Here is a 16,093-nt window from a genome sequence, read left to right on the forward strand (position 1 = left end):
AACTCTCTCTCACGCACACACACTTATTCCCCCACACACACACGTACACACCCCCACACACACTCATTCCCCCCCACATAGAGACAGACGGGGAAAATGAGACAGAAGGTAAGGGACAGAGAGGACACAGAACGAGTGATGTACACAGAGACAGACGGGAGAGAAGATGAGGCAGAGAGGGGTGGGCTGAGGAGTGTCAGGCTGGGGGGGCGGCTGGGGGGGGGGGGGGGGGGGGGGGGGGGGGGGGCGCGTGATGACACGACGGACAGTGGTGGAACTGGTCACGCTGTGTTGAGTTTCTCTGTTTCTTCATCTTCGTGTTCATCAGAATCCTCTTGGTTTTTCAGATCAAAACTCTACAGGGACAAACACATACAGTGAGTATGCCACCAGACAGAAATTCACTCACATGGTTACAGCTGCACACACACACACACACACACACACATGTGCGCGCACACACACAGGCATACACACTCACACATGTGGCTACAGACAGAGGAAATGAAGGCATAACACACACCTCAAGTTCTTTCATGACTTCATCCATGAAGTCACTGGAGTTCTGTTTGTAGGACAGCGCCATGTGAATAGCCTCTCGAAAGACCTGGGGCATGTTTAAAGACAACAAACCCTCAGCATGCTGTCTCGGCCGTGACGCAGAGAGATATCTGCCCCTGTTTACCATGAGTGTAATGCCAAGCTTGTGTGTCCTGAGCAGTCTCACACATCATAGCTTGTGAACTAACCACCTGCTTCACTAACTAGTAACTGCAATACTGTATCATAGCAACGAACAACAACAATCCCCAACAACAACTCTTACAATCTCCATCCATCCAGAGCCCACTCACCTTGACCACATTCGTGCCATCAGCTGCCGACACAAAGTAGAAGGGCAGACCCTGCTTCTTCGCAAAGTTAAAGTTCTTCTGAGTGACCTTCATATCCGCTATAACACACACACACACACACCCACATCCATAAACACGCACAGGACAGTGTTAACATAAGCAGACTGATGTCATGTAGTAACACAGGACTTAACACGACACATGTCTCTCTGTTGACCTCCTGTCTGTTAAAACACAAACACATCTCCCAAAAACTACACAAGCATCGCCCTGTCAGGCTGTCTACAGCTGGGCGTCTGAGCGTCTGAGGAAACACTAGTGTGTGGCTAAGGAACTGCTAAACACCACACATAAAAAAACCCTGCGGCTGAACCGTGTAACAGACGGTGCTGTCCCTGCCTGGTATTTCTCAGCGTGCCGCGTCTGTGAACTGAACGAGCAGCAGCAGCAGAAGAACAGAGTCGCCCGGGAGACAGCCCACTCACCATCGATTTTATTAGCCACCACCAGACAGGGGATCTCAGGTCTGTACTCTCTCAGCTCCGTGTACCAGTTAGTCAGGTTCTTATAGGTCATCTTCCGCTGAATATCAAAGACCTACACACAGAGATAGACTTCTGAATGAATGAATACAGGCTGAATAATGAATTATAAATGAGTGAATACAGCGTGAATAATGAATTATAAACAAATGAATACAGCGTGAATAATGAATTATAAATGAATGAATACAAGGTGAATAATGAATTATGAATACAAGGTGAATAATGAATTATGAATGAATGAATACAAGGTGAATAATGAATTATGAATGAATGAATACAGGGTGAATAATGAATTATGCATGAATGAATACAGAGTCAATAACAAATTATGAATGAATGAATACAGGCTGAATAATGAATTATAAATGAGTGAATACAGTGTGAATAATGAATTATAAACTAATGAATACAGCGTGAATAATGAATTATGCATGAATGAATACAAGGTGAATAATGAATTATGAATGAATGAATACAGGGTGAATACTGAATTATGAATGAATGAATGAATGAATACAGGGTGAATAACGACTAGAGAGGGAACCCACAAGCACATGTGTGCATCATGATGTCAGGGATAAAAGTGAACTCCATCACACAGATGTAAACCATCACACATACCTGTGCTTTGTGACTATATGTAGTTTTACCATGATACATGAAAGTGCTTTGTGACTATGTAGTTCTTCCAGGGAGGCAAACTCTCTCCATACCTTTAAAACCAGACTAAAGACGAGATATTTTCTCTAACCTATGGATAATATAATTCTGATTTGACTTTGTTATAGATATGTAAAGCCCTTTGAGACTATACATAGTGATACTGGGCTCCAAATAAACTTGTATTAGTATTATTATTATACACGTATGCTTTGTGACTGTATGTAGTCTTACCATGATACACGCGTGTGCTGTGAGTGTATGTAGTCTTACCATGATACACGCGTGTGCTGTGAGTGTATGTAGTCTTACCATGATACACGCGTGTGCTTTGTGATAGTATGAGGGGTGCATGCTCTGAAATCGTTCTTGTCCAGCCGTATCCCAGAAATCTGTGATGCAGATGTAAAAGTTTACGAAACACACACTTAGACAAACAACACACTCACAAATTCACGAGGATAAAACTGGCGACTCACCCACTAGTACCGTCTTCCCGTTGACGGTCGTTGTGTATTTGTAGAGAGTCAACGCATAGGTGGACAGCTGCTGCGGCCGGCTGGGCGATGCAGTTAAGCTTCAGTAACGACAGGTCATTTAACGTGCGTTACCATTTTTTTGTATTCCTAATTAATCTATTTAATCATCTTTAAACAGGAAAGAATTTAATAACACTATTGATTATATAAACTACAATCCATCAACAAACTAAACAAAATTAAAGGGGTACTATAAGACGAACAACGAGGTAAAAGGATACTATCCGTCCATGAGAAATCTCTCCATTAACCTGTAAAACAAACACATCGCATTGTTTCAGTCATAGCTGGGCGCAGTGGATAAATAGAAGTGACACAAGACTGGAATGACCGTTAGCATGCTTCCTCCGACACAGCTCAAACTCATATCCAACACATCCATCCTACGAGTATAAACACCTACTTCGATTTTCCGACAGCGCTGTCTCCAAGACAGATGATCTTCACTTGTTCATCAGCATCGTATTTGTCCTGGTCCAGCTCCGGCAAGTTATTGGTCTCGCCAGCCATTCTTAAGCAAAATCCCGTTCAAATGTATAGCCTGAGAGCGGGATTAACCAAGCAGAACGCAGCGTACCTAATAACCTAACTCCTAACCCTGCTATACGGCTACGCACCAATACCTGTGAGGCATTCGTTTACATAAACGCTTTGACACAATCTGTGCGAAAATGTGCGAATTAAATATATACTGTCACTGATACCTTCGCGACGTTAGATAAGACATTCAGCTGATTAACATTAGCTATCCGATTAGCTCACTAAGCACTAACTACAGCGTGCTTATCAAACATATTACAGGATGGTTAACAACAATACTCAACATTTATATGAGCTAACAGTTTATCCTGCATTTCATCTGCCGCTGGCTGGCGTTAACTGGCTATTCTCACCAGTTGCAAGACAATTCTGATGTAAATTGACATGTTTATCAGGAGTTAGCATAGCTAGTTAGCAACAAGTGTCATAACCAGCTAAAGCGAGCTAGCCACGTTAGCTGAGAGAGCCACTGCCTTGTAAACATTAGGTTGCGCGCGCGAATCCGTTGCCTCCAGATAAATATAAAATTAAGTATTAATGCTTCATTGCCTGATCATTCTGCCACAACAGCATTTGAATCCGCCTGCCACTAAAACGGAGTTGTTTGCGCAGTAGTAGCCTCGGAGTGTACACACTTACGACAGACCTCGTTCCTACGCAACGCAAAGACGCTTTAAGGGTCCTGATATTACAACAAAGGGCTGTTCGAGTGCTGCCGGAATTGTGTCGAGGAAAATCTCAGTGACATGCCAGCAAACTTCTTTTGAATAGATTTAGTTTGAGCTACCTATACATAATGCATGTTTTTCTCTGTGTTTGTAGAAGTGGTTGAAAGGTTCTGTGGGGAAAAATCATGAGGACGACACAATGTATAGTAATATTTTAATAGAATTTTAAAAATATTTAATGTGCGGATGACTGACATAAAGATTATTTACAGAACATCGACTTTGCATACTGATAACTGGGAGATAACAAAAGGTCCTTATGAACTTGATTTTTAACATATTAGCCTGGACGCTGACTAACTAACTAGATAAAGCTTTTTAAACCAGTGAGGGTCTTCATATTGGTGAAAATTTGTGAAGGCCTTGGTCAGCAAGGTTTCTTGGAGACAAAAATGTCGTCTTGGCCACATTCCTGTCAGGAGACAAAAGACAAAATATGTTACAGCCACCATAGCACATAACTTCATTATCAGATAAACTGTTACATGATCTACCAGCTTCTCTACCTTATGTTTGCCTGTCTGCCCCGAGGCTGGACATGCAGGCTGTTAAATGACCAAGGTTCACAGAGACTGGTTAGAGAGTGTAAACAGTAGACTGTGACAGGTTTGTGACAGTTGACAGGTGCTGTGTGTATGATTCAACCTGATGCTTTGAGCTTTAGACTAAAACATGATAAGACAGACAGAGACATAAACCGTCCTGGCCACCTCAAATTCTCAGCATGTAATAATGTCCTGTTAACATTTTTGTTTGTCTGTTAATCAGCACTAGACTGGAGTTGTGTGGACACGTGCAACGAACACATATGTGCACAGACACACACACACACACACACACACACATACCACACACACCACACACACACAGTGTGCTGTTGTAGTGTCAGCCTGTATTTGGCTCCACCTCTGACATGGTGGTGGTTTGGATGAACTTTCCAGTAGTGCAGGGTTGCAGGTAGCATAGTTCCATAGCAGGGAAAGAAAACGTGTACATATTCAGACAGAAAAAAGAGCAAGTAACTGTGTGTTTCATGTAAGTCAGTGAGAGAGAGACAGAGAGAGAGAGACAGAGAGAATATGTCAAAGGCACAGATAGTGTGAGAGAGTGAGACAGAGTGCGTGTGAAAAAGGAATAAAGTTGAGTGTGAGTGTGTGTTTTTAGCTGACACACAAACACAGACAGCTGTCCGCACGCTGAAGGTTGGACCATGGCAGTGAGCAGACCTTCACTGACGGAGGAGGATTTCTCCTGTTCTGTCTGTTGTGACATCTTCAGGGATCCCGTGCTCCTCGCCTGCTCACACAGCATCTGTAAGTCCTGCCTGCACACCTTCTGGGAGCAGAGAGGAGCTCTGGAGTGCCCCATCTGTCGGACCGTCTCTCAGAACCCCGACCCGCCCTTAAACATCGTCTTGAAGAACATGTGCGAGGCCATCCTGGAGGAGAGAAGTTTCCGGGGTTCCACGGAATCACAGGGGCTCTGCAGTGTCCACGGTGAGGACCTCACTCTCTTTTGTACAGAGGACAGAAAACCTGTATGTGTCAAGTGTCGAGACCCCAAACTACACAACCATCACAGCTTCAGACCTGTAGAGGAGGCAGCAGTGGACCTGAAGGTAAGCTGAACCAGCAATGCCATGACCTCTCAAAAGACTTCAGGCATAATGAATTAAATCATGAACTGAATAATCATTGAATTATTTGTTGAGTAATGAATAATTAAATATCTAAAAAGTACTAGCACGTGGTCATATTGAGAGAGCGGTCAGTAAAGTGAATTTACAGGCTCTGTGTGAGTCATACAGACAGCGTAACATTTAACAATGAACTCAAGAGTAGCCTGCCAGAAATATTACAATACCAAGACTCATGTAGTGTGAGTTAGCATGATGTGAACATGGATTAGATGTGTGTGAGTGTGTGTGTGTGTGTGTGAGAGAGAGAGACACAGAGAGTGAAAGTAAGAGAGTAAGATATCAGGTACATCACAGGGACAGTGCCCTTTGACAAAGAAACAAACAGGGTTCAACTCCAGGAACTCAAAACATGACAGATGAGTTGGTGCCCAGCAGAGAACTCAGAGTGGAAAAATTTGGAAGTCCAAATATGAGAGCATTCAAGTCTAACTGGTCCGGCAAGGCCTCTTACATGCACAGATAAGCGTGCACACACACACACACAGACTCACATGCACACACACAGACACCCACACACACCCACATTCACACACACACACACACACACACATGCACACACACACACAAGCATAAATTCACACATGCAAATATACTATTTTGATATACTTCAGAGATGTATGGATTAATTGAAATGCTGTAACTCTGACTGCACAGAATGTGTCTTGATAACTTTGTTTTAGAAACTTTACTGTAGTGCTTTATTTGACCTGGTCAAGATTGTGATTGAGTTTGACTGTAGAGAGGCTGCCTGCAGGGTTGTTTCACTGCAGAAGGAAACTGTCATTTCATTTCAGAGGGAGCTCAAGATGAAACTAAAGCCATTACAGGAGAAGCTGAGAGTCTATGAAGAATTCGAACAAACCTGTGATAATACAATGGAGCATGCCAAGGTCTAAAAAGTTCTGATACATTTCAATATTATATTCCATTTCAAAGTCGACTCTCCCTCATAAAACACCCTTCCTTACAGATCCAGGTACAGAACACGGAGAAACAGATTAAAGAGGAGTTTGAGAAACTTCATCAGTTTCTACGCGACGAAGAGGCGGCCAGGGTAGCTGTGCTGAGGGAGGAAGAGGAGGAGAAGACTCAGATAATGAAGAAAAAGATTGAAGAAATAAGATCAGAGATATCTTCTCTGGCAGATATAATTAAATCCATAGAAGAGAGGACAGAGGCTGAGGACCTGTCGTTCCTGTTGGTTAGTAAAGTTACTGTTCAGGAGAGAGACGTGTTCTGTTGGAAAAGTGATGTCTGTGGAATTGTAAATGAACTAGGTTCAGTCACACTGTGTTTGTGCACTCACACATTGTCCCTCATTCCTCCCACAGAGCTATAAGGCCATAGTGGAGAGGTAAGTGACCGGCTTCCTCTCTGTCACCACTCATTCTCACGTCTCCAGACACACTCACTCCTCCAGTCTGATGAATGACTGAGTGAGTGCATTAGCATCAAGAGAGCGAAAGAAATCCTCCACATTATGGACAGTAAACAAACTAAAGGATCCAGTGTACATATCATGTCGCTGACACCAATTCCCACACTCGCCGACGTTTGAGACAAATGTCTAAATTAAACCATAATGACTATAAGCACCAAACTGCACCTAAACCCACACCAAAGAACAACTGAAGGATGTGGAACATTTGGATGTGGACTTACTTTTCTCATGCATGAGTGTTAAATTCTTAGCCATGCAGTTGCCAGGCTGCCAGTGGTTAAGGCTGTGTCAGATGTGGGAAGCACCTCTGGACTGTCAGACATCGTCTTAAGCGAGTTCTTCTGTCTGTGGACGTCTGAACTCCGAACCCACAGAGGCGCTGTGCTGTGTGTCTAAAGCATAAACCATCTCTGTAGTGTGGCTGAGTTTTTTTAATTTAACTTCATTTGTAAGATCAAAATTTATCTACAAGCGCATGGAGGTACAAAATTGAAACCCCAAGTTTTATGTCTCAAGTTTTCCCAACTTTCTATATTTGTGTAGATTGTTTTTTGTCACACACTTTGTTTCACAGTTCCTAACAGTTCCTAACAGGACTAATGTGAGAGTTCACCCTTTGTTTCACAGTTCCTAACAGGACTAATGTGAGAGTTCCTAACAGAACTAATGTGGGGGTTCATCCTTTGCGTACTGATGGATGTGGAAGGCTGATATTCAGGGTAGAGGCAGTCCAGTGGGTGGATGTGTGTAAACTGTTGTCTATAAAGACAAACCCCTTATGAGCTTCAAACATAATCTAAGCACTTGTGTCCACTTTTCAATGGTGGAAATACACATAGCGAACTATCCAGAGGTGCTGTTTTAAATGTAACAAATAGTGAGTAAAAAAACACTAACAAACAAAACAAACAAAAAACCCCACTTTTTTTCCCCCATTCAAGATGTACACAACTTCCTCATTTAAAATTAAACTATTTACAGTGTGAATCCTGAATGTGATTTCAGAACCCAATACCCACTGAGGGATCCAGAGATGGTTTCAGGATCACTGATCAATGTGGCAAAACACCTGGGTAACCTGAAGTTCAGAGTCTGGGAGAAGATGGAGGAGATCACAGAATACAGTGAGAGCTGAAATTTTGTTTTACAAAAGAAATGTTATCCCAGATCAGTTTTAAACAATCATTTTACTTTTGTAGAATATCTTCTTCTCTCACTCCACCCCCAATATGTTTTTCTATCCATCCATCCATCCATCCATCCATCCATCCATCTGTCCTCTCAGCTCCTGTGATTCTGGACCCCAACACAGCTCATCCAGATCTGTACCTGTGTGAGAGTCTGTCCAGTGTGAAATTCGGTGAGGAAGGCCAGCAGCTCCCTGGTAACCCAGAGAGATTTGACGACTATTCCAGTGTCCTGGGCTCTGAGGGCTTTGACTCAGGCTCCCACTGCTGGGACATTGAGGTTGGAGACAACACAGCCTGGGCAGTGGGAGTCATCACAGAGTCTGTCTATAAGCACAGAGAGAATCTGTCTAAGTTTGGGTTATGGTATGTGGGTTTCTATAACGGCAAATACGGCAAAGGTTATTCCCCAGAGATCCTCACTCTGCTGAGAGTAAACCACAGGATCCAGAGGATCAGAGTCCAGCTGGACTGGGAGAAAGGAAAAGTGGTCTTCACTGACTCTGGACACAACACCTGTCTACACATATTCAAACACAACTTCACTGAGAGAGTCTTCCCATACTTCTACAATCACTGCAAACTTCATCCTCTAAAGATTTTACCTGTAAAACCGTCCATCTCTGTGGAGCTACACAGCTAGACTTCATACTATCTTCATCTTAACTGGGTTGATGAACATATTTAGGTGGAGTGAATGAGATGAATGTTCATCTTTGTGCTAATTGGGTTTGTGGTGCTTTGAAATGAGTTTAACCTTTTGGAGTTGCCAATCAACATGAGACCAAAGCTATAATCACAGTGTTGTATGGTTGACTCTCACAGTGAATAAGACATTATATAGTAGAAGCTAATAAGAACAGACCAATTGCCACATTCCATATTTCGTGCTTAAACCATTTGATTATATGCAAATGGTTTTGAGTGGATGACGTCTCTTATAGTTCTGATTATTTGTGTTGGTCTGTATCTGTAATGTGTAGATATAGAAACAAGTGAAGTGCAGTGACTCACACGCTATAATCCTGCCAATGCTTTACCTCGTGGTCACTGGAACATGTCACGTGTCTGCGTGATCCAGACCTCAGGAGAGCTTTATTCATGCCCCCACTGAACAGGAGTCATAGCCACATGACTTTTAGGGCTAATGCTATGACAGCATGAGACAAGGCAATGTCACTGGTTTATCTGGAACCCCTCTTGTAATCTAGGGATTTTTGGCTACACCATTGCATACACAACATCACAGACGTCTGGCCATCACGCCGCTGAGAGTTTAAAAAACAGCACGCCTGCTCACATAGGAGACATCAAATGTAAGCCACAGCAAAGCTTGTACAATGTTGTTTCACCTGCTGTATGAATAAAATTAAAACTTAACCTTTCTGGTGTTGATTGTTGGGAGGTTGTCTGGGGAGATGCTGCCATTTTTTTTCTGTAATATTGCCCCTGTGGGTTCTGCATTATAAAGCTGGAAAGCCAAGCTAACTTTAGCATGACAGGCTAACTTCTGTGGGCGAGCATGCATCATTTGTGAACAACTGTTTTTATTACAAAACATTGGGACTGATGTGGGCTGCTTTAATCTTTAATACAGATAGTAAAATATTTTGTATGCCAAGCATGCAGCTACATTTCATGAGATGCACAGCACTTCAGTCTCACTTCTTGTGTGTGATGCAGTTTAGTCTTAACTGTTTTCCCAGGTCAGGTTTAGGCTAATCCTTATCTGCTCTTGTGTGTGATGCAGTTTAGTCTTAACTGTTTTCCCAGGTCAGGTTTAGGCTAATCCTTATCTGCTCTTGTGTGTGATGCAGTTTAGTCTTAACTGTTTTCCCAGGTCAGGTTTAGGCTAATCCTTATCTGCTCTTGTGTGTGATGCAGTTTAGTCTTAACTGTTTTCCCAGGTCAGGTTTAGGCTAATCCTTATCTGCTCTTGTGTGTGATGCAGTTTAGTCTTAACTGTTTTCCCAGGTCAGGTTTAGGCTAATCCTTATCTGCTCTTGTGTGTGATGCAGTTTAGTCTTAACTGTTTTCCCAGGTCAGGTTTAGACTAATCTTTATGTGGTCTGGTCAGCCTTAGAAACACTGACCTCTACATTTGTCATAAATAGTTAGATGTTGTCTGTGTCATACTTGAACTGTGAATGGTAACAATGAACATGATGACAGTAAAAACCTTTACTGCTGTCTTTCATATTTATTAGGAATGACAGCAGAAATTCATTCAGCTAAGAGAGAATAGCAAATATCATCACGCCATGTCAGATTTGCTATAACATCACCTTAGAGAACACATGCTGAAATTTTACCAGTGTGAGAGTGTAAAATTTAAAAGTGTAGACTTGTGGTTTTATCAGATGTTGTGTGTAGTAGATGTAGTCAGGTAGCTCTGTTTGATGAATCACATGAGGTGGTGTTTCAGAAGAGTTTCTCATCTGAGTCATATCAGTGTAAGACCAACTTCTCCTATTCACTCAGTCACTCATTATCTAAGCCACTTATCCTAATTACAGTCGCTTGGGGTGCTGGGGCCTATCCCAGCATTCATTGTGCAAAGGTGGGGAAACACCCTGGAGAGGTCGCCAATCCATTAGAGGGCAGACATACAGACAAACACATCCACGTATACATTCACACCTAGGGGCAATATAATATTTCTAATTCGCCTGACCTGCATGTCTTTGGACTGTGGGGTGGGGGCGGGGGGGGGGGGGGGGGGGGGATTGGGGAGCATGGGGAGAACATGCCTGGCTGGAAATCAAACCTGGGACCTTCTTGTTGTGATGCGACAGTGCTACCCACTGCTACCCACGCTACCCTCTCCTATTCATCTTCTAGGTGCTTTCTTTGCCATTCAAATTGTACTTCATTTCCAAATTTGTCATTAAGTTGTATTGGCTTCTTCCCATACAAAATATCCATTATTTCAGTGGCTTTTGTGCAGTAGTTATTTTCAAAGTTATCCTTGTTCTGAGTGACGAGCTATGAGTCTCTATGAAGCTCCACTGACTCCTCATTGCTGGCCCCTGCTGATGCTTGTCTTGGTCCATCTTAAAGCTGTCTTCACCGGGATCCATCATCATTAGTTTTCCCAGGGTTGTGATGATGTTTAATTCCTGCAGAGCTGTAATCATTTCCTGTACACCTTTGGGCAAGGCACTTAACCCCAATGTCCCCCTGGGCGCATGGAATAGTTCCCACTGCTCCTGTATCTGGTGTGTGTGTGTTCACTACTGGTGTGTTGGATGGGTTAAATGCAGAGGACAAATTCACTGCTCACTGTTCACAGTGTGTGTGTGCAATCACAGAGATTTACATTTACATGTGATATTATCAGGTATGTCTCAGACATCTATGAGGAGTTCAGTTGCTGCTGCCCTCGCTAGTCACTAGAGGGTGACAGAGTCTTTTTTTGTGGATTCATGACTGCCTGCGTTTGTGTTGCTCAGTTATGGTTTGTATTCATACCTTGTTCATTTTGTGGATGTGCATCCTGCTTTTTATGTTCTGTCTTGCTCAGACTTGAGTTTGCATTTGTCCTGTATATGCTGTGCAGAGCTATCGTGATAAGATTATAATAAATCTGCTCTGGTGAGGGGGGGGGGGGGGGCCTTGTGTATCTTAACTCCACAATGGCCCTGTTTACACCTTGCATTAGATCAGATTTTGGTGATCCGATGACAAGTGGACAGCTCTAAAGTACAATAAGCAGTAAGCACCCAATGCGCATTGAGGTCGCATCTGACCACATTCGGAGGTGGTCTGGACCGCATACGACCACATTCTTTTAGCAGTGTAAAAGCGAATGCGATCTCAACCACATTGAACGACCGCCCGCTCAACTGACACCGAGGTAAATAAATCATGTTTCGAGTCTACGGGTTAAACAAAACACTTCTGAGATGAATACTTGACCCCTGAACAACACATGATACCAAATCGCTAGTAGAGAGAGAGAGAGAGAGAGGGAGAGAGAGAGAAAGAGAGAGAGAGAGAGAGAGAGAGAGAGAGAGAGAGAGAGAGAGAGAGAAAGAGAGAGAGAGAGAGAGAGAGAGAGAGAGAGAGGAGGGGGGTTGGCTGGTTTGTCGTAGATATGTGGCAGCATATAGTGTAGTCACATTAATAATTTGTATAATAGTCTATTACCATCACATGGTTGATATGTGGTTTGTTGCTACATTGTAGCAGAGTTCATATGACTGTCACATTGTAACACATGCTCCCCTCTCTCTTTCTATGGGTATAATGTACTAACTGCCTGGTTCAAAACCTCACATGCCCACACAGTGAACTGAGTTATCAGAGCAAATCTCAGCTATTAGTTTTTATTGTAGCAAGTAAATTACCTACTGAGCTATATTCTATATTCTATATTCTATATTCTATATTCCATATTATATTCTATATTCTTGTCAACATCTAGTGTCCAGGTAGTTTTCCAGGCACACTAAACTCTGTCCTAAATTTAAACTCTGTCCTAAATTAAAGCAGTTTATCATCAGAAGGGGAAAAACGGTTCTGCAATACTTTGCAGGGTGTGAGAGAATTCTGAGGAATGGAATCTTAAATGTTAACGGTCTCAGATAGTGTGTTTGAAACAGGATAACTGAGACCAGTCTGAAATGGTCTGACAATTTCTTAAGACTTTTTTTTAGAAATCATTTTCCTCTCTACATTTAAAACAGGAACGTATCAAAAATCATATATCTTCACACAATCATATATCTTCACACAATCAATCATATATCTTCACACAATCATATATCTTCACACAACCAATCATATATCTTCACACAATCATATATCTTCAAACAATCATATATCTTCACACAATCATATATCTTCAAACAATCATATATCTTCACACAATCAATCATATATCTTCACACAATCAATTATATATCTTCAAACAATCATATATCTTCACACAATCAATCATATATCTTCACACAATCAATCATATATCTTCACACAATCATATGTCTTCAAACAATCATATATCTTCACACAATCATATATCTTCAAACAGTCATATATCTTTAAACAATCATATATCTTCACACAATCATATATCTTCACACAATCATATATCTTTAAACAATCATATATCTTCACACAATCATATATCTTGTATGTAATACTCATTAGGTGATTTGTAGGCGGATGAGGGGAGATGCCATCCCCCCTCAATTGAAAAATGACCAAAATGCATCCACCTTGTTAACCTGCCATCCCCAAATATACTCTGTAGAGTAGTGTCAGTGACCACTGGGCCATCCCCCCTGTTAAAAAATAACAAATCGTCTACTGGTAATACTGGAGGGTTAAAGGGTCTCAGGGGGTATCTGTCAAAGTTATTTAATGCACTTATGTCTTTGTTTGGAATTTTGGAATGCATTTTTATAATGGATTTGGTTGATATTCCCATAATTACCATTATGTGAAGTTTGTACAATTTCAGCAAGTTGCTTTCCGTTTATTCGCAAATATAAAATCAAGATTAGCAATACAGCTGTGTTATTATCCCCTGATAACTAGTTACTGTCATCTTCTGTAAGTGTATGATGCTACATCCTACATTTACAGAGGATGACAGTATTTGTCAAAGAAACCAAACTCACATAAAAAAGTTTTGTGTTTTTGCGACAATAGTAATATTGAACATATTGTGTATATTGTATATTATTAGGTTAGCAATGTAGAATTTGAATTTGACAGTTATCGATGTAGAGTGTGTATTTTACAGGACTTATCAAATAGTTATTTTTAGCGCAGATTGGTTTTTGTAGTAATCTTGTTTGACCACAAGAGTGCGCCAAAGTCCTGAATTTTCTTTTGTTCTGTTTTCATTGTTATTATTAAAATGAATGATACAGGTGTAAGAATGCATTGTACTGTGATGTATTTTATGTTTGTATGTACTGCATATTATAATATGATTGTATTATATTATATTATATTATATTATATTATATTATATTATATTATATTATATTATATTATTTAATCTGAGCAAACACATAAAACATGTTTAATGTGCTTTTATGGCATTCACAAGGGTGATCTACCAACTATATTGGTCTATAGATGCATCAGATTTATCAACTCTAGACAGCTGTAAAACAACACTAAATGTGTTAGTGTTCTCTATGTTCTCTATGTTCTCTGTGTTGTCCATGTTCTCTATGTTCTCTGTATTCTCTATGTTCTCTGTGTTCTCTGTGTTCTCTGTGTTCTCTGTGTTCTCTATGTTCTCTGTGTTCTCTGTGTTCTCTGTATTCTCTGTGTTCTCTGTGTTCTCTATGTTCTCTGTGTTGTCCATGTTCTCTATGTTCTCTGTGTTCTCTATGTTCTCTATGTTCTCTATGTTCTCTGTGTTGTCCATGTTCTCTATGTTCTCTATGTTCTCTGTGTTGTCCATGTTCTCTATGTTCTCTATATTCTCTATGTTCTCTGTGTTCTCTATGTTCTCTGTATTCTCTGTGTTCTCTATGTTCTCTGTGTTCTCTATGTTCTCTGTATTCTCTGTGTTCTCTATGTTCTCTGTATTCTCTGTGTTCTCTATGTTCTCTGTGTTCTCTATGTTCTCTGTGTTCTCTGTGTTCTCTATGTTCTCTGTGTTCTCTGTGTTCTCTGTGTTCTCTGTGTTCTCTATATTCTCTATGTTCTCTGTGTTCTCTATGTTCTCTGTATTCTCTGTGTTCTCTATGTTCTCTGTGTTCTCTATGTTCTCTGTATTCTCTGTGTTCTCTGTGTTCTCTGTGTTCTCTGTGTTCTCTATGTTCTCTGTGTTCTCTATGTTCTCTGTGTTCTCTGTGTTCTCTATGTTCTCTGTGTTCTCTATGTTCTCTGTGTTCTCTGTGTTCTCTACGTTCTCTGTCAGCCCAAGATATTTTCTCTCAGAACATGTGTCCCTTCTACTAAATGAATGAATGTTGTGTAATGTTTGAATGTAATGTAAAGTAATGTAATATTATCTGATGTAATGTAATGTAATGTAAAGTAATGTAATCTAATATAATCTGATGTAATGTTATGCTTGGACTGAATGGAATGACTGAGATTATCACCTTGTTCACTGACATAAGAACAGTGTTTAGATTCCTCTAAACAACCAAAACATGGATTCAAAAACTGGTTTGATTTCTATGTGATCAAATTAATGATTCATTGATAAATTATTAATGATTAATATGTTGGAATACTTTTTATGTAATAAGGTTGTCACCGCTGTGATCTCTAAATGGTACATCAACGTGTGATGAAAAACATACAGTTGAAGGGAAGAATGAACAGAAAGAAAACAAATTGTAGAGATTGGTGTAGATATTCATTCCTTGAGAGTAGAGTTTAGACCTCTTATCTGGGCTATGACTTTATTTGTCAGATTTTCTTAAGAATACTCTTAATGCTTAAAAAACACCCCAGTGGAAACTTCCTTCACCAGTCCTGAGAAAGTGAATGGTCACATCCCACTGGTCTCACACCTGGTTGAGGGACAACTGCTAGTGACTCTCAGGACATTCTTGTTCTGTTAAGTTACTTATTGTTCATTAACATGTATGATACATTTCAGCCTGAGATTTGAACATTATGAAAAGTTTCATGTTTAAAAGCGTGTTGAGAGTTCTGAAGGTCATAAGGTGCTAAATCTGTGATCTGGTTTACGATCCCTGATTGATCTGGTTTTTCTCTCAACGCTGTCTTGTGGAATTTGTCATCCTGGTTTGTCTGGTTAAATCTGAGCATTGACTCTTGCTTGTCCTTGGATTCACCCAAGTCCTCCCCAGTACTGCAGTATCTCATACTCTAACTCTGGTGTTCTGGTCTCTAAGGGTTGAGTGGAAAACCCCCTTCCCACTCCAAACTGGCACTCAGAAGAGTCACAGTCATCACT

At 41.0% G+C, this 16,093-nt stretch overlaps 2 protein-coding genes across 2 annotated transcripts; one reads left to right on the forward strand and one right to left on the reverse strand.

Moving 5' to 3' along the window:
* Nucleotides 1-281: 281 nt before the first annotated feature.
* On the reverse strand, nucleotides 282-3,117 carry rabl2 (RAB, member of RAS oncogene family-like 2). The gene is made up of 8 exons (XM_030790690.1): nucleotides 3,002-3,117; nucleotides 2,820-2,849; nucleotides 2,539-2,618; nucleotides 2,372-2,451; nucleotides 1,340-1,451; nucleotides 855-952; nucleotides 524-607; nucleotides 282-356 (listed from the first exon to the last, which is right to left on the reverse strand). Exons 1-8 carry the CDS (start codon nucleotides 3,106-3,108, stop codon nucleotides 282-284), a joined length of 666 nt encoding a protein of 221 aa, XP_030646550.1. The 5' UTR covers nucleotides 3,109-3,117.
* Nucleotides 3,118-5,076: 1,959 nt separating this feature from the next.
* LOC115826821 (nuclear factor 7, brain-like) lies at nucleotides 5,077-8,836 on the forward strand. The gene is made up of 6 exons (XM_030790729.1): nucleotides 5,077-5,484; nucleotides 6,360-6,455; nucleotides 6,536-6,766; nucleotides 6,897-6,919; nucleotides 8,012-8,130; nucleotides 8,292-8,836. Exons 1-6 carry the CDS (start codon nucleotides 5,077-5,079, stop codon nucleotides 8,834-8,836), a joined length of 1,422 nt encoding a protein of 473 aa, XP_030646589.1.
* Nucleotides 8,837-16,093: the final 7,257 nt, after the last annotated feature.

The sequence above is a fragment of the Chanos chanos genome, chromosome 13, assembly GCF_902362185.1.
Source record: "Chanos chanos chromosome 13, fChaCha1.1, whole genome shotgun sequence".
In the NCBI taxonomy this organism is placed as follows: Eukaryota; Metazoa; Chordata; class Actinopteri; order Gonorynchiformes; family Chanidae; genus Chanos; species Chanos chanos.